This window comes from Grosmannia clavigera, assembly GCF_000143105.1.
Source record: "Grosmannia clavigera kw1407 unplaced genomic scaffold GCSC_82, whole genome shotgun sequence".
In the NCBI taxonomy this organism is placed as follows: Eukaryota; Fungi; Ascomycota; class Sordariomycetes; order Ophiostomatales; family Ophiostomataceae; genus Leptographium; species Leptographium clavigerum.
This window is the reverse complement of record NW_014040576.1, coordinates 706,522-722,562: the sequence shown is the minus strand read 5'-3', so window position 1 is coordinate 722,562 and position 16,041 is coordinate 706,522. Positions and strand designations below refer to the sequence as shown.

At 58.0% G+C, this 16,041-nt stretch overlaps 5 protein-coding genes across 5 annotated transcripts; 2 read left to right on the top strand and 3 right to left on the bottom strand.

Annotated features, from left to right (window-relative positions):
- Positions 1–269: 269 nt before the first annotated feature.
- On the bottom strand, positions 270–1,643 carry CMQ_7930 (cystathionine gamma-lyase; the record flags this gene model as incomplete). The annotated part of the gene is made up of 2 exons (XM_014313570.1): positions 270–1,136; positions 1,314–1,643. 2 exons carry the CDS (start codon positions 1,641–1,643, stop codon positions 270–272), a joined length of 1,197 nt encoding a protein of 398 aa, XP_014169045.1.
- A 1,233-nt stretch (positions 1,644–2,876) lies between these two features.
- CMQ_7830 (c6 zinc finger domain containing protein) lies at positions 2,877–4,804 on the top strand (the record flags this gene model as incomplete). Its single annotated transcript, XM_014313470.1, has 2 exons — positions 2,877–2,945; positions 3,041–4,804. The coding sequence occupies 2 exons, from the start codon at positions 2,877–2,879 to the stop codon at positions 4,802–4,804; spliced, it is 1,833 nt and encodes a 610-aa protein (XP_014168945.1).
- A 408-nt stretch (positions 4,805–5,212) lies between these two features.
- CMQ_8023 (mitochondrial chaperone) lies at positions 5,213–8,113 on the bottom strand (the record flags this gene model as incomplete). Its single annotated transcript, XM_014313663.1, has 5 exons — positions 5,213–5,496; positions 5,545–5,593; positions 5,696–6,415; positions 6,662–7,681; positions 7,802–8,113. 5 exons carry the CDS (start codon positions 8,111–8,113, stop codon positions 5,213–5,215), a joined length of 2,385 nt encoding a protein of 794 aa, XP_014169138.1.
- A 192-nt stretch (positions 8,114–8,305) lies between these two features.
- CMQ_8006 (37S ribosomal protein) lies at positions 8,306–9,124 on the bottom strand (the record flags this gene model as incomplete). Its single annotated transcript, XM_014313646.1, has 1 exon — positions 8,306–9,124. One exon carries the CDS (start codon positions 9,122–9,124, stop codon positions 8,306–8,308), a length of 819 nt encoding a protein of 272 aa, XP_014169121.1.
- A 492-nt stretch (positions 9,125–9,616) lies between these two features.
- Positions 9,617–11,335, top strand: CMQ_7848 (mitochondrial inner membrane translocase subunit; the record flags this gene model as incomplete). The annotated part of the gene is made up of 2 exons (XM_014313488.1): positions 9,617–10,605; positions 10,660–11,335. The coding sequence occupies 2 exons, from the start codon at positions 9,617–9,619 to the stop codon at positions 11,333–11,335; spliced, it is 1,665 nt and encodes a 554-aa protein (XP_014168963.1).
- Positions 11,336–16,041: the final 4,706 nt, after the last annotated feature.

Genomic DNA, 16,041 nt, shown 5'->3' with positions numbered 1-16,041 from the left:
ATGGATGGACAGAGGTCAACCTTTGCGGGTGGCAAGCTGTGTCGGGTTGGAAGCATCTCTTTTGTTTTGGACTAGACGTTTGTGTTGGTGTTTCTAATCATCCTGTACCAAGGTTTCTTTCTATTTACCACTATAGCATAGGGGAGAGGACCGGAGTACCTTTGAGAAGCAAAAGCTGGATCCAATAAAGCTGTCTATTGGGACGTGCAGTAGTAGTCTAAGTGCATTGGGCGATATCTAATATCTAAGATGGAGACGAGCAAAGGCCATCAATGGGCTACAGCACTGCCATTGCCGTTGAGGGCTTCAGGCTCGACAGAAGCACGCTCAAGGGCCTGCAGAGCATCGTACAGCAGATCGGCAGAGTCTTCGATGCCGCAGCTGACGCGGACGAGATCGTCAAAGACGCCAACGGCCTCGCGCTGGTCGCGGGGAATGCCGGCATGGGTCATGCTGCTGGGGACCTCGACAAGGGACTCGATGCCGCCAAGCGACTCGGCGAGGGTGAAGAGGCGGGTATTCTGGCAAAAGCGCTCAGCGGCAGCGTGACCGGCTCTCAGACGGAAGGAGAGCATGCCGCCGCCAAGACCGTCGCGGTGCTGACGCAGAGCAATAGGACGCTGGGGGTGAGAGTCGAGGCCGGGGTAGTGGACAGCGCTCACGAGGTCAGGACGGCCTTCGAGAGCAGTAGCGAGCTGGAGGGCATTGGTCGAAGCGGCACGGGCACGCAGATGCAGAGTCTTGAGGCCGCGATGGGCCAGCCAGCTATCAAAGGCCGAGGGAACGGCGCCGCCGGCATTCTGCAGAAAGGCGAGTCGAGCATGCAGATCGTCGCGGTTGCAGGCAGCGACACCCATGACGACGTCGCTGTGGCCGTTGATGTACTTTGTGACGCTATGAACGACGATGTCGGCGCCATGATCGAGCGGGTTCTGGATGTAGGGGCTGAGGAAGGTATTGTCGACGACGACGAGGACGCCACGGGCATGAGCGGCACGGGAAACGGCATCGATATCGACGAGGCGCAGGGTCGGATTGGACGGGGTCTCGATCCAGACGAGGCGTGTGGCCGGGGTGATGTGGCTGACGATGTCGACCTCGATGGCGGGCGTGAAGGTGACGCGGATGTTGTGGGCCTTGGCGACTTGGGTGAAGTAGCGATGGGTGCCGCCGTAGACGTCCGAGACGGAAATGACGTGAGCAGGCGAGGAGGAGGAGATGGGGGGAGGCGAAGTTGAAGACGAAGACGAAGAGGACGAGGACGAAGATCCGGGAGCGTCTTCGCTGATGGTCGTAGCCAAAGCCTGCAAAACGGTCGCCGTGGCGGCGCTGCCGGACGAGAAGGCCAGGGCGTGGCGGGCGTGCTCCAGCGCAGCCACGGCCTGCTCAAAGTTGGCTCGATTCGGGTTGCTGCTGCGGCTGTACTCGAAAGCGCCGACTGGTTGGCCGACGGCCGACTGCGCAAACGTCGTCGACAGGCTGATGGCCTCGATCACGGCTCCCGTCACGGCATCGTGCGGCGAGCCGGCATGCACGGCCAGCGTGCCAAACCCGGCTACCGCAGGCTTGACCAGGCCTGTCGAGGAGGCCGTCGTTGTCGGCTTTGCGACACCATTCGGCTCGGCCATCTTGGTTTCCGTCATGATGGCGGTGTGATGTTTTGGGTTGGAAATGAATCAGTTGTGTATCGTCCCGTCGTATTTTCTTTCTTATTTTTTCTGTTCTTTGTCTTCTGTTGGCTGCTCTTCGTTCTCGTTCTCTTTCTGCCTTCGTCGCCTCTTGTCCACTTGTCCGCTCTTGTTTGTCTCGTCTGTTTTGTCCGTTCTTCTCGTTCTTCACCTCTTCAGCTCACAATTGGTGGGAATCGTCCTGTCCGACCACTCAAGAAAAATTTATTCCTGCTCCGTCCTTTTATAAGCTTCCGTAAGCTCGTTGCCAAGCCCATCTCGACCGTCCTGCGTGCGCTCGCTCCTTATATCTACACCATGGCTGTCACGGCCAATTACTCATACGCGATTCCGTCATTTTCTAGCAGAATGAGCACATCGCTTGTGCGCCCAGTCTTTGTCACACAAACTGTCACTCCTGCCCTGGAATCATTTCAGACACAATAACCGGTTGCACCTTCTGATTCTGTGGCCTCGCCACCACCGCTGCGGGGTGCTCCTTCCTATTACAGAGCCGCCCGCATCGGTCCCTCCTGCTCGTTTGTATACCGCCTGCCACCTGTGTTTTCCATCAACTTTTCTCTCTCTTTCTCTCTCTCCTCTTTTTCCTCTTTCTCCTTTCATCCTCCTCTCACTCTCCCTTTTGCATCCTGTTTTCTTCTCCCTCTCCTTCTGCGTCGCTCGTTCACACCATCGCCTCTTCGCTCGCCTTTCGCAGCGCTGCTGCCCATTTGTCATCTCACGCCACCAACCAATCAGCACCGCCACACCTTCCTGGTTAGCGCGCATCACCCGCCGTAGCGCAAGGCACCAACCAAACCAAGACGTTATTACTGATGCATCGGCGAACTCCACCATCCCGTCCCCGTCTCCTCTACCCCTGGCCTCCAGCCGGCACGATCCTGATGCCTCTGACCGCCTTCCGCCCCGACTCCCGCATCTCGCCACAACTGTCGCCAACTCACTCCTGCGTGCATCTTATGCGCGTCGAGCCTCGTCACTGCAGACCATGAGAACACACGGCCTGCCCAGCCAAAGACGGCCTGGCTGAAGCCAAAAATTCCCACCCCTCTTCGTCCTTGGCCTTGGATGCTCGCCAAACCGGTGCTGCCTGCCCGTTCTGCTCGCCTTCCTGCTGCACGCCTATATAAGACCCCTGCTCAATCTCCGCGTTTTCTCGCCTTTTCCATATCCTCATCCTCCTCAGCAATGCCCCCGCGCAGGTCCCATAAGAAATCCAGGGCCGGCTGTCGTCGCTGCAAGTCGCGCAAGATCAAGGTGAGCCAGTCCAGCTGCCAGGCTTCCACGATGCCAGAATGGCCACTCCCCCCCCCCCCCCTTGACATGGCCGCCCTCTTCTGACCGCTTTCCAGTGCGACGAGGCTCGCCCGCGATGCTCCAACTGCGACAAGCATGGCGTCAATTGCGACTTTGAGTTTCCCGAACTCGCCTCCGGCCTCTCGCCCAACGGCTCGCGCTCTCCCTCCGGCTCCAAGCCCGGCCTCACGCCCGTGACGAGACCCGCGTCCTCCAGAGCGGCTTCCCGACTGGCTGCCCGCACCTCCTCTTCTACTGCTTCGACCGCCACACTCGGCCCCCCACCACCGTCCCCCTCCTGCATGTCAGCTCTCACCGCCACCACGCCCTCCACCCCCGCCGGCCGCATTCTGGAGCTTCGTCTCCTCCATCACTTCACTACTGTCACTTTTAAGACGCTGTCGTCGTCCAACGAAAAGGTCCAGACCATATGGCGCGACTTTGTACCCCGCGCTGCCTTTGCTGCCGCCAGTGGCTCCACGGCCACTGCCTCCAACCACCTGACTGACGGCATCTTGGCCATTGCCGCCCTGCACCTACGCACCCTGGCCCCCCATGACCGCGAGCTGATCAGCGCCTCTCACGCCTACATGGCCTCGTCGCTCAGCGAGTACAATCGTCTCCTCAAGCTCGGCATCAACCCCTCCAACGCCGTCGCTCTCTTTCTCAACGCCGCCCTGATTGCCTTCCAGTCGGCTGCTGCCCGCATCTTCAACAAGGAGGAGCCGGCCGTCAGCATTGCCGACATTGACGAAGCTGCCGCCGGCCTGGCCGGTGCCGGTGCTGGCAATCCTTCCATCTCGCCTTCCTCTACTACTGCAAACTCCACATCCTCGACAACGGCTGCTGCCGGCAACCCCGGCGCCTACGGCCTGCCCATGTCCTGGTTCCATGCCTTTCAGGGCGTCAAGACAATCACGGCGGCCTCATGGCAATGGCTGCGCAGCAGCGACATTGTCCTGCCCATCATCAACGCCCAGCCCCCGCTGCACTTGGACATTGCTGCCGCACACGAGGGCTTCTTCGGCCACCTGCTCGACGGCCTCGACGAGGAGCTGACTGGCCTGTCCTGTACCGCCGGTGCCACCGGCAACGACGCCACGTGGACGCCCAAGTCGGTCTTTTCCTTTGGCCGGAGTCCGTTTACACAGAGCACATCGGCCACTGGCAGCGAGTTTGATGGCTCTTCCAGTGCCGGGCTGGACGACGGCCAGGGCCGGTCTCGTGTGCTCGAGAGCCCGCCGATGAGCCGTCTGGGCGAGCTCATGAACGAGAATCTGTTTGGTGAGGACGACGACGTGGCCCAGCGCACGCGGCACGCGTACCAACATGCCGTTGCCGTGCTCAATTGGGCCCACAGCAGCCCTTATAACGGGGCTTGCCTGGTTTTCCCGGCCACGGTGTCGCGGCATTTTGTCGACCTGCTCGGCAGCCGGTCGTATAGGGCCATCACCATCCTGGCCTGCTTCTTTGCCATGCTGAAGACGCTCGATCGGGTCTGGTGGCTGCAGGGCATGGCGCGCCGCGAGGTGCTGGGCATCGTGTCCATGTTCAACTCGGACGCCATCCCGATGGACGTCGAGCGTCGCTGGTGGCCCCACGTGCAGTGGGCTGTGCGTGTGGCCCTGTACCACGACGACAACTCACCGACGGACTATGTGCCGCCTGATGTCTGGGGCTGCTCGCCGTGCTACGACGTGCCGGAAAACGGCCAGACACATCGGGCGCCCGAGAGTTTTGTGAGCCACATCGACATGGTCTCGGAGTCGATCAACGGTGGCGGGGCGTCGGTCGAGTTCAACTACCCCGGCCTGATCTAGGTCGGACAGCACGCATAAAGTGCACATTTGCTTACAGGCGCAGCGATGGATAGATTGGCGATTTGAGGACATGAGGACAGTAGGCTTTCTATTTTTGATTTAATTCTGCTTTGACACTGGACTGGAAAAGAGGCCGACAGGCGAACCAGCGGGAGGACTATGGCCACGAGGAGGAGTAAACCGGCGTTTGTTCTTAGAGATTGTTTCGTGTGTATCACCCGTATGCTATAGTGTGTACATATAGAGGTAGGCGCCAAAAAGAGCAAATAAAGAGTTCCGAGGAAAGGAGGAAAGGAGGAAATGCCAGCGGTGACCGGCCCCAAACGCCGAGCTCCACGACAAGGATATACGAGGATCAATTCATTCCCCTTTATGCAGATGAGAGAGAAAGGCTGGGGACGAGAGTGGTCACCGCTTTGCCTTCTTGGGGGCGTCCTCTTGCGGGTCAGCGACAGAGGCGCCGTCATCGAGGGCGTCGCCGCGGAGGCGCTTGAGACCCTTCATCTTGCGGGTCTGCAGCTCGGCCATGTCCTGCTTGGCCAGATGGACGCGGCCGATCTTGTCGCCCATGCCGTCGGTCTCAATGTTCTTCTTGGTGCGAGGCTCGTTGGTCTTGGGGCGGCGCATGGCCTCCTTGAGCATGGCACTGTCGGGCTCTTTGAAGCGGCCGAGGCGGAAGTCCATGCGAGGGCCTGGAAGTCAGTGAGGAAGGAAAAAGAAGAGGAAGACAGATGACGTACCAATCTCCTCGACCTCAATGCGAGGCAGACGCTGACCGCTGCGCTTTGTCTGGAGGGCATAGACGCGCATGTGCAGGACAGGATTGGCAGCAGCATCAGCAGCAGGAGCAGCGAGAGCAGCAGCAGCAGCTGCTGCAGCGGCATTCTTGACAGGGGCTCCGGTGGCGGCGACATCATCGGCAGAGTCCTCCTCGGCGGTCAGCACGACAATGTGCGAGAGGCCCTCGACGTCGATCTTGTCGGGCGAGCTGTCGACGCGGAAGAAGTCGGTGAGCAAGCTCTTGGCGAGGGCGTACTTGCGGCCAGACTCAGTCAGCGGCGTGGCTCCGTGCTCGACGTCGGCCTCATAGAAAGGCGAGCCGGCAAAGAGGACCATCGGACGGGCGCCGACAGGAATGGAGCGCCGGGGGTTGGGAACCGGGCTATCGGTGCTGGTGGTGCTGGCCGGCTCAGCCGCCTGGCCCGGACGCCGGTACGTAGTCTCATCGACGTACAGCTCCAGCATGTCCAGCATGGCGTGGTCAAAAGTGCGGCACAGCGTCAGACAGTGGCGGCGCTTCTTGCTGCTGCTGCCAAACAGCTGCAGGCTTGTGTCGTTCTTGCGCGAGAAGAACTCGAGGCTGGACGGGTCCTCAAACGGGTGCACCGTGTTCTTCTTGGTAAACTTCTTGGCCAGCGGCGCCCGCATGGCGTGCAGATCCGTCAGGCAGTCCTGCACGACCTGCGATGCCGACGTGCCGCGCAGAAAGAGACAGGTCTTGGGGTTCTCGTCCGCCTTGGGCGCCCGCTTGTCGAGCGCCCGCTTGGACCGCGCGTTGCGGGGGGTGATCTGGCGCAGCATGGTCGATTGTGAGGTGAAGGGGTGGTGGTGCTGGTGGTGGTGAGACGTGGTCCTCCTTGAGGTCGTCGTGCAGTATGTAGATTTTTTTTCCAGACTAAGACGCATTCTGCCGTTGCTCTGGTTTTTTTGGCGGTCAAGCTTATCGATAGGTGGTTTGGATGCTCGGATTATTGCATATTGCATATTCTTCGCTGGCGGCTAGTCTGGGTATCCATTTGGTCTATGCCACAACTACTACAGAACAGGACGTCGTAGTCCTCAAGCCGGTGACTTTACCGTACCGCTCGGGTCCTCGGGCTCAGGCTCAAAGTGCCGCGGGATGAGGCCCTCGGCCATGTTGATGGCGCCCTCCATGTCGGTCTTGTTGAAGAGGAAGAGACCTTGAATAGCAGCCGTGCTGGTGTGTCGTCGGGGCACCGAGCTGCTACGGTCGACGGCATCTGGATCAGCCACGAGACCGAGGCTGCATAGCCGTTGCAGGAAGCGAGTGCGGCCTGCACCGTCAACGTCGACATCACCGTAGAAACGGTCCCACATGCGAGCAGCCTGGAAGGCAGTGGCCTCGCCGATGCGCACCATCATGTCGACGCGACCGGGACGAATGAGGGCTGGATCAAGGCGGTCGATATGGTTGGTGGTCAGAAAGGCGATGCGCTCCTCGCCAGCCGCGACGCCGTCGAGCGCGTTGAGCAGGCCAGAAAAGGTCACGGTGGCGCCGCCGTAGCCGTCAGGATCGCGGGCTCGCCGGTTGACAAAGGCAGCGTCGGCATCCTCCAGCAGCACGACACAGCGCCGTGGCAGCCGCATCAGCAGCATGGCCAGCTTATCGTCCGTCATGCCTGTCTCGCTCAGGTTGACGACAGCGAGGCCAAGGTCCAGCTCGCCTGCCAGGGCCTGGATAAACGACGTCTTGCCGCTGCCCGGCGGCCCGTAGAGCAGGTAGCCACGGCGGTACGGAATCCCACGGTCGACATACCACTGCTGACGTGCCAGAAAGTCTCGCACGTCCGCCACGACGCCCTCGGCCACACCGCTGTCCAGCACCACCGATGCCAGCGGCCGCTTCGTTCGCGGCTCGCCCAGCGGCGCCCATCCCATGCCCTGCACGCTGAACACGGGCGTCCGGCCCTCGGCTGCTCGTGCTGCTAGCGCGTGCGCCTGCGCAAACACTTCTTCGAACACGTGTCGCTGGGCCCATAATGCCGTCAGCGTCACGGTCTCGTGTGGCTCGCCTGTCGCCATGTTGGACGTGCTCTGTTTTTCGCGCCGCACTCCGATAAACACTCCTGGCCGGTGCTGGATCACATGTCGTCCGTATCCGGGCTGCAACACAATCTGTGCCTGGCCTGCTCCGTCTCCTGCTCCTTCTCCTGCTCCGCCTCCTTCTCCGGCTGTCTTCTTCGTTGCTGTCGCTACCGACAGGTTGTGGATTCGTGTCAGCCGCGAGGCCACAAAGCCGCCTGCTGACCGCGGCTCCGAAAGCCATGCCAGCACCCACGGGTACGACGGGTCCCGCCGGCTGATCTCCACGTTCACCAGCAGCCGTCGTCGTAGCAGCTCGGCTCCCTGCATCATTCCGCGCCGCCCCAACGCTGCTGCTGCTCCCAGCCCGGCCAGCCCCATGCCACCCGCAAACATGGGGTTGTCAAAGAGCGCATCGAAACTGAACACCGACGGCGTCGGCGTCGTTCCTGCTGCCGTCAAACTGTCTGGCCCTGGCATCGTCATCGGTGCGTTGCTCGACGTCAAAGAGCGTCAATCCGTTTTGCCATTTGGCGTCCAAAGGCGGTCAGGACCTGTCTGCATACTTGCCTAGTACGTACTCCGTACATACATGTGTCATTACGTAATCACATACTGGAAGGTTCCTCTCATACTCCGTACTTTTACAACATTATTATGTACAGCAGAAAGACATGCTCAGCCCAGGCGCCGTGGCTTCTTGGACCGTGTGCCTCCAAACTTGAGCCGCGTGGCATCGGCCACCCGCGTGATCTTCCTCCGCAGCAGCCGGCCCTCGTTGCCGAGCAGGATCTTGCTGACGGCCTCGCGCCCAGGTCCGAACCCGCGCAGCGTCACCTCCAGCCGCTGGATCGTCTTGTGCCAGCCACGCTGGTAGAGCCAGTCGCAGACGTAGGCGCCCAGCTGGTAGGCCGCGTCGTACGACCCGCGCTGTGCCTTGAGGAAGCCCAGGTTGCCGCACGACATCGACACGATCACATCGCGGTTTGGCTTCGACACCGTCACGTGCGTGTTGTGTTTGTGGCTGTAGATGCTAAAGTGGTACTCCTCCATGTTGTCGTCCACCTCGCGCTTCATCCGGTCGAGATCGTCAAGTCCGCCGCTCAAACCGCTCAGCCCGCTCAGCCCGCCGAGCGCGCTGCCCAGCGCATGGCTGGCTGCCTGTGGCGACCCCGCCGAGAGTGCCTGCTCACCGCTGGTCCGCGTCGTCGGCAGCAGGTCGGCCAGGCCTTCCATCAGGTTGCGGCTGCTCGCAGGTGTGGCCGTCGTCGTCGTCGTCGTCGTCGTCGTCGTCGGTCTGTCCGAGAGCGCTTTCTCGAACGAGCTCGTCCGGTCCTCCCGCCGCACCGCCGTGCCCGAGAGCGCTCGTGGCCCTTCTGTCCGGAGTGCTGTCGCCACACGGCCTGCTGTCACGGCTGCTGGCCGCTGCGGCATCGAGAACATAGTCTGCATCAGCCTTCTCGCCAGCAGCCCGGAGCCGCTGGCAACCTTGTCCATGACTGCCGATTGCCCACGCTGTCCGTTCAGTTAGCCGGCGTGTTGTTGTTCGAAAAGTCGCTCTCGTGGTCGAGGGACTGGCCGCGCTTGTCGTCGTTGTCGTCGTCGTCGCCTTGTCGCCCGTTCTGGAGAAACTGTTCGGTTTCTGAGTTTTTTACACCCCCATTCTGGCCAACGAAATGCTCTAGCCATCAGGCAGCCAATCAGCGTCGCCGCTGCCCGCTGCAGCCCGCGCCTGCCCGACGACCGGCCGCTGCCACCTGCCAGTGGCCAATCCCAGCCCCAGCAAAAATCGTCATACCGTATCTAACTGGGATTTTTCCTCTACAAAAACGACGGTAAAAATTGCACAAAATCCGCTTCTTGCTCTTCGTCTCTGCTTTGCGTCTTCTTTCCCCCCCCCCCCCCACCACTCCACATCCCTTCCAGAGACCTTCGCCCATTTCATCCGAGGGAAGGCGCTCGCAGCCTCCGTCCTGCCGTCCTGCAAAGATGAATTCCCTGCGAATCCCCGTGAGGCACTCCTCCCCCGCCGCTCTCTCCCTCTCCACCAACAGCTACGGCCGGTCGCCAGCATACCGCCGGTTACTGGCCACGCCCGCACGGTTGCACAGCTCTGCCAACGATGTCCTCCTCGGCTCCTCTCTCTCCTCTGCCTACCGCCCCTCTCCCTTGGCTTCGCCCTTCCTGCCTGCAGCTATACGGCTCCAGCTGCCGGTCCAGTCGCGCGCTTTTCATGCCAGCGTGCTGAGGTGGCAGCAGCAGTCACAGCAACAGACACAGCAACAGACACAACAACATAACCAGCAGGCGCAGGAGAAGCCAAAGGTGGAACAGACTGCCGACAGCACAGCTGAAGGTGCCGACAAGGAGGCAAATGAGGACAAGGACGGCAAAGAGGACAAGGACAGCAAAGAGGACAAGGACAGCAAAGAGGACAAGGACAGCAAAGAGGGCCAGAACAAGAAGAAGGACGAGGAGGAGCTTCCACCACCGCCACCACACGGCGACAAGACGCCATGGCAGGTGTTTGTCGACACCATGCAGTCCGAGTTCAAGCAGTCCAAGGAGTGGAACGATTCGACCAAGGCCCTGGCCGAGGGCGCCCACCAGATCTCGGAGAGCGAGTCCGTCCAGCGCGCCCGCAAGGCGTACGAGGCCACGTCCGGCGCCGTCTCGTCCACGGCCGCCAACGTGATCAAGACCACCGCCACGGCCGTCGGCAAGGGCGCCTCCTGGACCTGGGAGACCCCCGTCATGAAGGGCGTGCGCAAGGGCGCCAACGCCACCGGCGAGGTCCTCGACAAGGCCACCAAGCCCATCCGCGACACTGAGGCCTACAAGAACGTCAAGGATGTCATCGACGACGGCAGCAGCTCGCGCTACGGCGGCTGGGTCGACAAGGAAGAGCGCCGCAAGCGCCGCGAGAAGTGGCAGCAGACCAACGGCGGCACCCCCGAGATCATGGAAGAAAATCCCGAGTATGTGTATCCTGTTCTTCTCTCCCTCCACCCCTTCTCCTGCTGACCCGCCAGTGCCGGTACAAACGTCACCCTCCACAAGGACGCCGCCTGGAAGGAGGCCTGGCGCGACTTCAAGGACCAAAGCAAGGTCGTCCAGGGCTTCTTCGGCATGAAGAGCGTCTACAATGAGTCCGAGAACCCGCTCATCAGCACCGCCCGCAGCATCACCGACCGCATCGCCGGCTTCTTTGCCGAGAACGAAACTGCCATGGTCATCAAGAAGCTGCGCCAGATGGACCCGGCCTTCCAGCTGGAACCCTTCTTGCGCGAGCTGCGCGAGTACATCCTGCCCGAGGTCCTAGACGCCTACGTCAAGGGCGACGTCGAGACCCTTAAGCTCTGGCTGTCCGAGGCCCAGTTCTCCGTCTACGAGGCCCTCACTAAGCAGTACCTCCAGGCCGGCCTCAAGTCCGACGGCCGCATCCTCGACATTCGCCACGTCGACATCCTCAAGGCCCGCATGCTCGAGCCCGGCGAGATCCCCGTCTTCATCATCACCTGCCGCACCCAGGAAGTCCACGTCTACCGCAAGGTCAAGTCCGGCGACCTGGCTGCCGGCATGGAAGACAAGGTCCAGCTCGTCACCTACGCCATCGGCATCACCCGCATGCCTGACGACGTCAGCAACCCGGAGACCCGCGGCTGGCGCCTCATCGAGATGCAGAAGAGCGGTCGGGACTACATCTGAGCAGGTGAACCAGAGCCAGCTGAAACCCCGAACTTCACCCGACTCCCAACGCTTCACGTCCATATCCATGTCCTGCTTACGTGCCGTGACTCATCCACCGCTTCGTCTCCCCATTCATACCCTCTCTACGAATCTCGATTCTCTATGTTGTTTTAATAGTGTACCATATGTGCCGAAAGAAAAAGAAACCAAAATTCGATGGCGCGAAGGCGTAGGAAAGCAGGGGGGCTATTATAGAAAAGGATTTGCATGTACGGAGTACATTTCTCGCAAAAAGTCGATGGAGGGAGGAAAACTCTATTATGTACGGTATGTTGGAAACGCCACTCTGATGTCAGGTCAATACAATGAAGTCAAGACGCGTTCGAGAACAGCTGTGAGGAAGCAAGACGTTCGGAAATGGCTCAAAGCGCATGAGACAAAAAATACCTGTGGTCGCTGATAGGCGATACCAAGGTGCAAAATTCTATGCCTGATTGCAAATCCAATTGGAGCAGTAGGGGATCGAACCCTAGGCTTCTCGCATGCAAAGCGAGCACTCTACCACTGAGTTACAGCCCCTGATATTGACGTAATTGCTGTCCACTGTACTTTATATACGCTCAACAAAATAGGCCGCCATAAGTTCAGGCAAAAGCGCATTGTCGCAGAAACTCGAATTGGGGCACAAACAAAGTCATAAAGAAGGTCAGAATCTGGTCAAAAGCTTGAAAGACTGACTAGGTCATTCATTGATGAAAAACCTCGTCCTCGAGAAATACGCCACCCTACTCATACGTTTACGTTTACGTCTTGCGACAAGGCCTACAAGTACCTCCTTCCACAGAGACGAATAGAACTGTATACGAAAAGAGGAACCGGCCGGTTGTGTGACTCCCAAGGATCCGAGAAGATGGCGGTCAGCCAATTGGTCGTAAGTACACCGCTCGCAGCATGAGTGCAAGATCTATTTCCTATCCAGCCTTGGGCTTCCGATCCTGTAAGACAAATGGATCGAATGTTCTCCGACGAAAATGCGGGTTAGGCCGTAGCTTTAAGAACCGTATTACAAGACGAAGTAGCGCATCGTCAGTAGGCGAGAATGGGAAAGGAGAAGGGAGAAAGAAAGTCGGCGAAGCGATTTGTGTTACGAACGGACCCTTGTATGGAACAGGTGAACATGTGCGGCAACGGCCGCAGGATCATTATTGCTCTTCCCCAAGGTGAGCAGCAGCCGCTTATCTTGCTTTTTGAGGGCTATCGTGTCGTACAACAACCATTTAAGCGACCGGGTGGCACAAAACGAAAACACATAAAGGAAGGATCCACGGGGCTGATGACCCGGTCTTGGTGGCTTTCTTCAAAACTACAAGCGATCGTGGTAAGCAAAGAGGAGGACACGCCTTTGTGATTCAAGCAAAATGTTCCTGTCACCTGTCACTATTAGCTGACATCCAGCTCACTTCATCACTCGGCCTCACTTTCCTATTGGGAGCCATGCACGAGGAAAGTATGGTACAGAGCAGGGTTGTCGCAAGAGAGAGTTTACTCCGTACTGACCATCTAAACCCAGTAGCCAGGCTTGACCAGGGGCTCTGCCAAGTTGTTACATGTCATATTTCGGCATCTCACAAGTCCTTTGTAAGGGCACCGCTTTTTGATGTTCCGCAAATGAAGGTCAGCGAGGGGGGAGACAAAAGAGGGCAGTATCAGCCCTGAGAACAGGCTGATCGGCCGTCCCGATAATACGCAGCTCTATCTCGAAGCCGTTCCGATCGTACACCACACCATGTTTCACACTGGAGGACACGGCAAGGAGTCTGTTTTCGATTGTCCGTTTCGTTCGTCCCCGCCTCGATATACCACGATTAATAAACTGGCCGAAAAGCTGGGTCCGAAAACACGTACTTCAGGTTCACGAGGAAGGTTCGGGTATGAAAAGAATAAGCATTGTAACGCATTACAGGCGATTTCAGTCCATCCATGAAAACATAATTCGATAATAAGACGTGGGACGTGGGACTCGGGACAAGTAAAGTTCACAGCGAAAACGTCGAATATCATGAGATCATAGAAGGTATTGCACGATACACGTAAGATCCTCACTGACTCGTACTCACACACATACATACGTACACAGAACCGCAGGTATGCGAGACTGGAGTGGATCGGTGTTGCTTAGCATTCGAGACGCATCCGGTTCGTATTCATCTCTGATGACACAATGCCAGCCATCCACCCCTTTCCCGATCGATCGGGACCGACACGAAGAAAAACCCACAGCGACAGTCGCATCGTGATCGTATATGGCAGCAACAAGGTCGAAGCCCGATACAGTCTGCTTCAACTGGAGACCTGATCGGGCACGACCAGCGTAAACTATCCCTATTAGCTGAGGCGTACACCGCCAAGGAGGCGGATGTCGTGTATAGCTGGTAGGCATGACTCGTTGCCTTCGTCTGTTGGGCAAAGAAAGCCGGAATTCAGAACTAACTCGGCCACGCCGTCCTTCAGAGTGGATTAACAAGGCGGGCACCTCACTGATGCTGGCGTTTAAATCTCATTCACCACTTCAAGGAGTGACTCAAGGCGATTAGTCGTCCAGAGTACGTGAGACTGTACATGCGAGTCCAACACACGCAAGTGTTCGAACGGAGTACAAACGAGCATCCGACCCACCTCCATCCACCACAGTACCCAATGGCCAAAACGAGGCTTGAAAGCGCACCAGACCTCGGACCACGAGACATTCAAGTTTAGAGATTGGGCTTCTGCGAATTACTAGTATAGGGCTGGGCACAAAGTCGACAAGCCGGTGTAGCAAGCCCACACGTGTGAACCGCTAACAGGCAAGTAGAAGTGCACTCCGTACTGCGGGGCATATGGTCAGAGCCGGTCCAGCACGCCTTCTGCGCAAATTGCAGTCAATTGTATGCAAAGAGCAGGAAGGAGTGTTGGGGCCAGACAGGGGGAGAATGCGCTAAAGAGGTTGCCTCCAAAGTCTACCTCGAGAAGTGCTCTCTTTTTATTTGAGCGATGTAGCTTAAGCGTTTGTTTTTACCGCAGCCCAGCCGTCTGGCAGCGGTGAGATAATAGGACCCATCCTTGTGACACCTTTTGTGTCCTCCATATTAATACTTAGCCGCGGAAGCAGTGTATTATAGTAGTCCTAGTTGTGGATGTTAAGGGCCCATCTTGCCTTTACCGTTTCAGTCGACCGCCGCTATTCTTCAGCGGAACCCCAGTAGCGAAGACATGCAGGCTTGCACCTGCATGATGAGCTAGTGGATTTGTATCGTTTGGGGGGCATTTAAAATGGCTCTTTCGTTTCGTTGCCATCCGACTGTCGACTATGATTCCACGTGGATTTGCCATCTAAGGCACTTCTTAATGAGCCGAACCTGGACTACTGGCCATGCCATTATCCGCTTCTTGATGACAGTCACAAGCTATACACGACATACCGCCTTTTCTTTGCCTCGACTGTCCTGTCGTCTTTCTTCTACTTTGCGCGCACCTGAACACTCGTATCTCTTTACCCGCCTTCTCGCTTGTCACTTACAGCTAGAGCAGCTTCTTTCTCTAAATTGCACGTAATAATGCCACTTGTGCTCCACCACTGCCGTCATCTCTCCTTCCTGTCCCATCAAGACAGCTCGGCTAGCTCTCCAGCATAGCCGCTGCCACCGAGTTTAGACGCTGTCCACTGCTGCTTGCTACTCCTGGAGCTTTTTCTAGTTAGAGCCCCAATAAGGACTGGTCTTGGCCATCTTTCCCGCTCTTTTTCGTCCTCTTCGGCTTTCCCTTTCCTTCCTAGCTACACCGAGAATCAGAGAAACATCCACCCTGACACTTCATTTTCGTGTACCTCTTTGTCCGCCTTACGCGAGTGCTTTCAATCCCACCCCCCTCCCTATACCCCTCTCTCATTCTTGCCGCATGGACACAGGGAGTGAGGTTGCGTGGTCACTCAAAAGTAGGCGACTCTGCTTTCTTGTGTCAGTTTTCGCCCGTCTGTCTGTACGACCTCGAATAAGGGAAGCATTCTTGCCCGCCCAGGCACTTTTGATTGTCTGCCCCAGGGCCAATAGATGTGTTTCGGTAGGGATTCTCACAGGCGTCGCGTCGGGTGAGAGTCGATGCGTTAAAGTAATTCTAGTTTCCACAGAGTTCTTGAGTGAGAAATTTGCGGGGAAAGAGAGGGCTGCCTTTGCTTCCTTTCTCTTCGTTGTACGGCCACGCCCAGACACGAAGAACCTAATCTACTATTTAGTTCAAGCCGGAAAGACGCTAAATCGACTGATATTCAACGCGTGTGGAGGCGAAGGGATAGCAGATAAGCTGTTTCTGAGACCTGTCACCCATACCTTTCCCAGCGAGGTCCCCTTTGCGCAGCATCGTCATTGACCGCTTGTCTCGTGTTTGACAATCTGGCGCCCTGTGGTGTGGGAGAAGAATGGGAACTTTCATCATCGTCTGAATAATAACCGGGATCTGCAGCCTCCCGACTCAAGGCTGCCCTCTGCTGGCGGCTTTGTCTGGCTTCGTGATCTTGGTCACCAATCGGTCGCACCACTTGCTTTCACGTTGCTGTCTTCGTTCAATTGTGGCTTCCTTCTGGTCTGTGTTTGTGTGAGGCTGATGTCTCACGCGTTTTGTTTTTGTCCCTGCTCACGACTTCCTACCAGGCAAGGAGTTCTGTGTTGCAGCTTCCCTGTCCCCAGAAT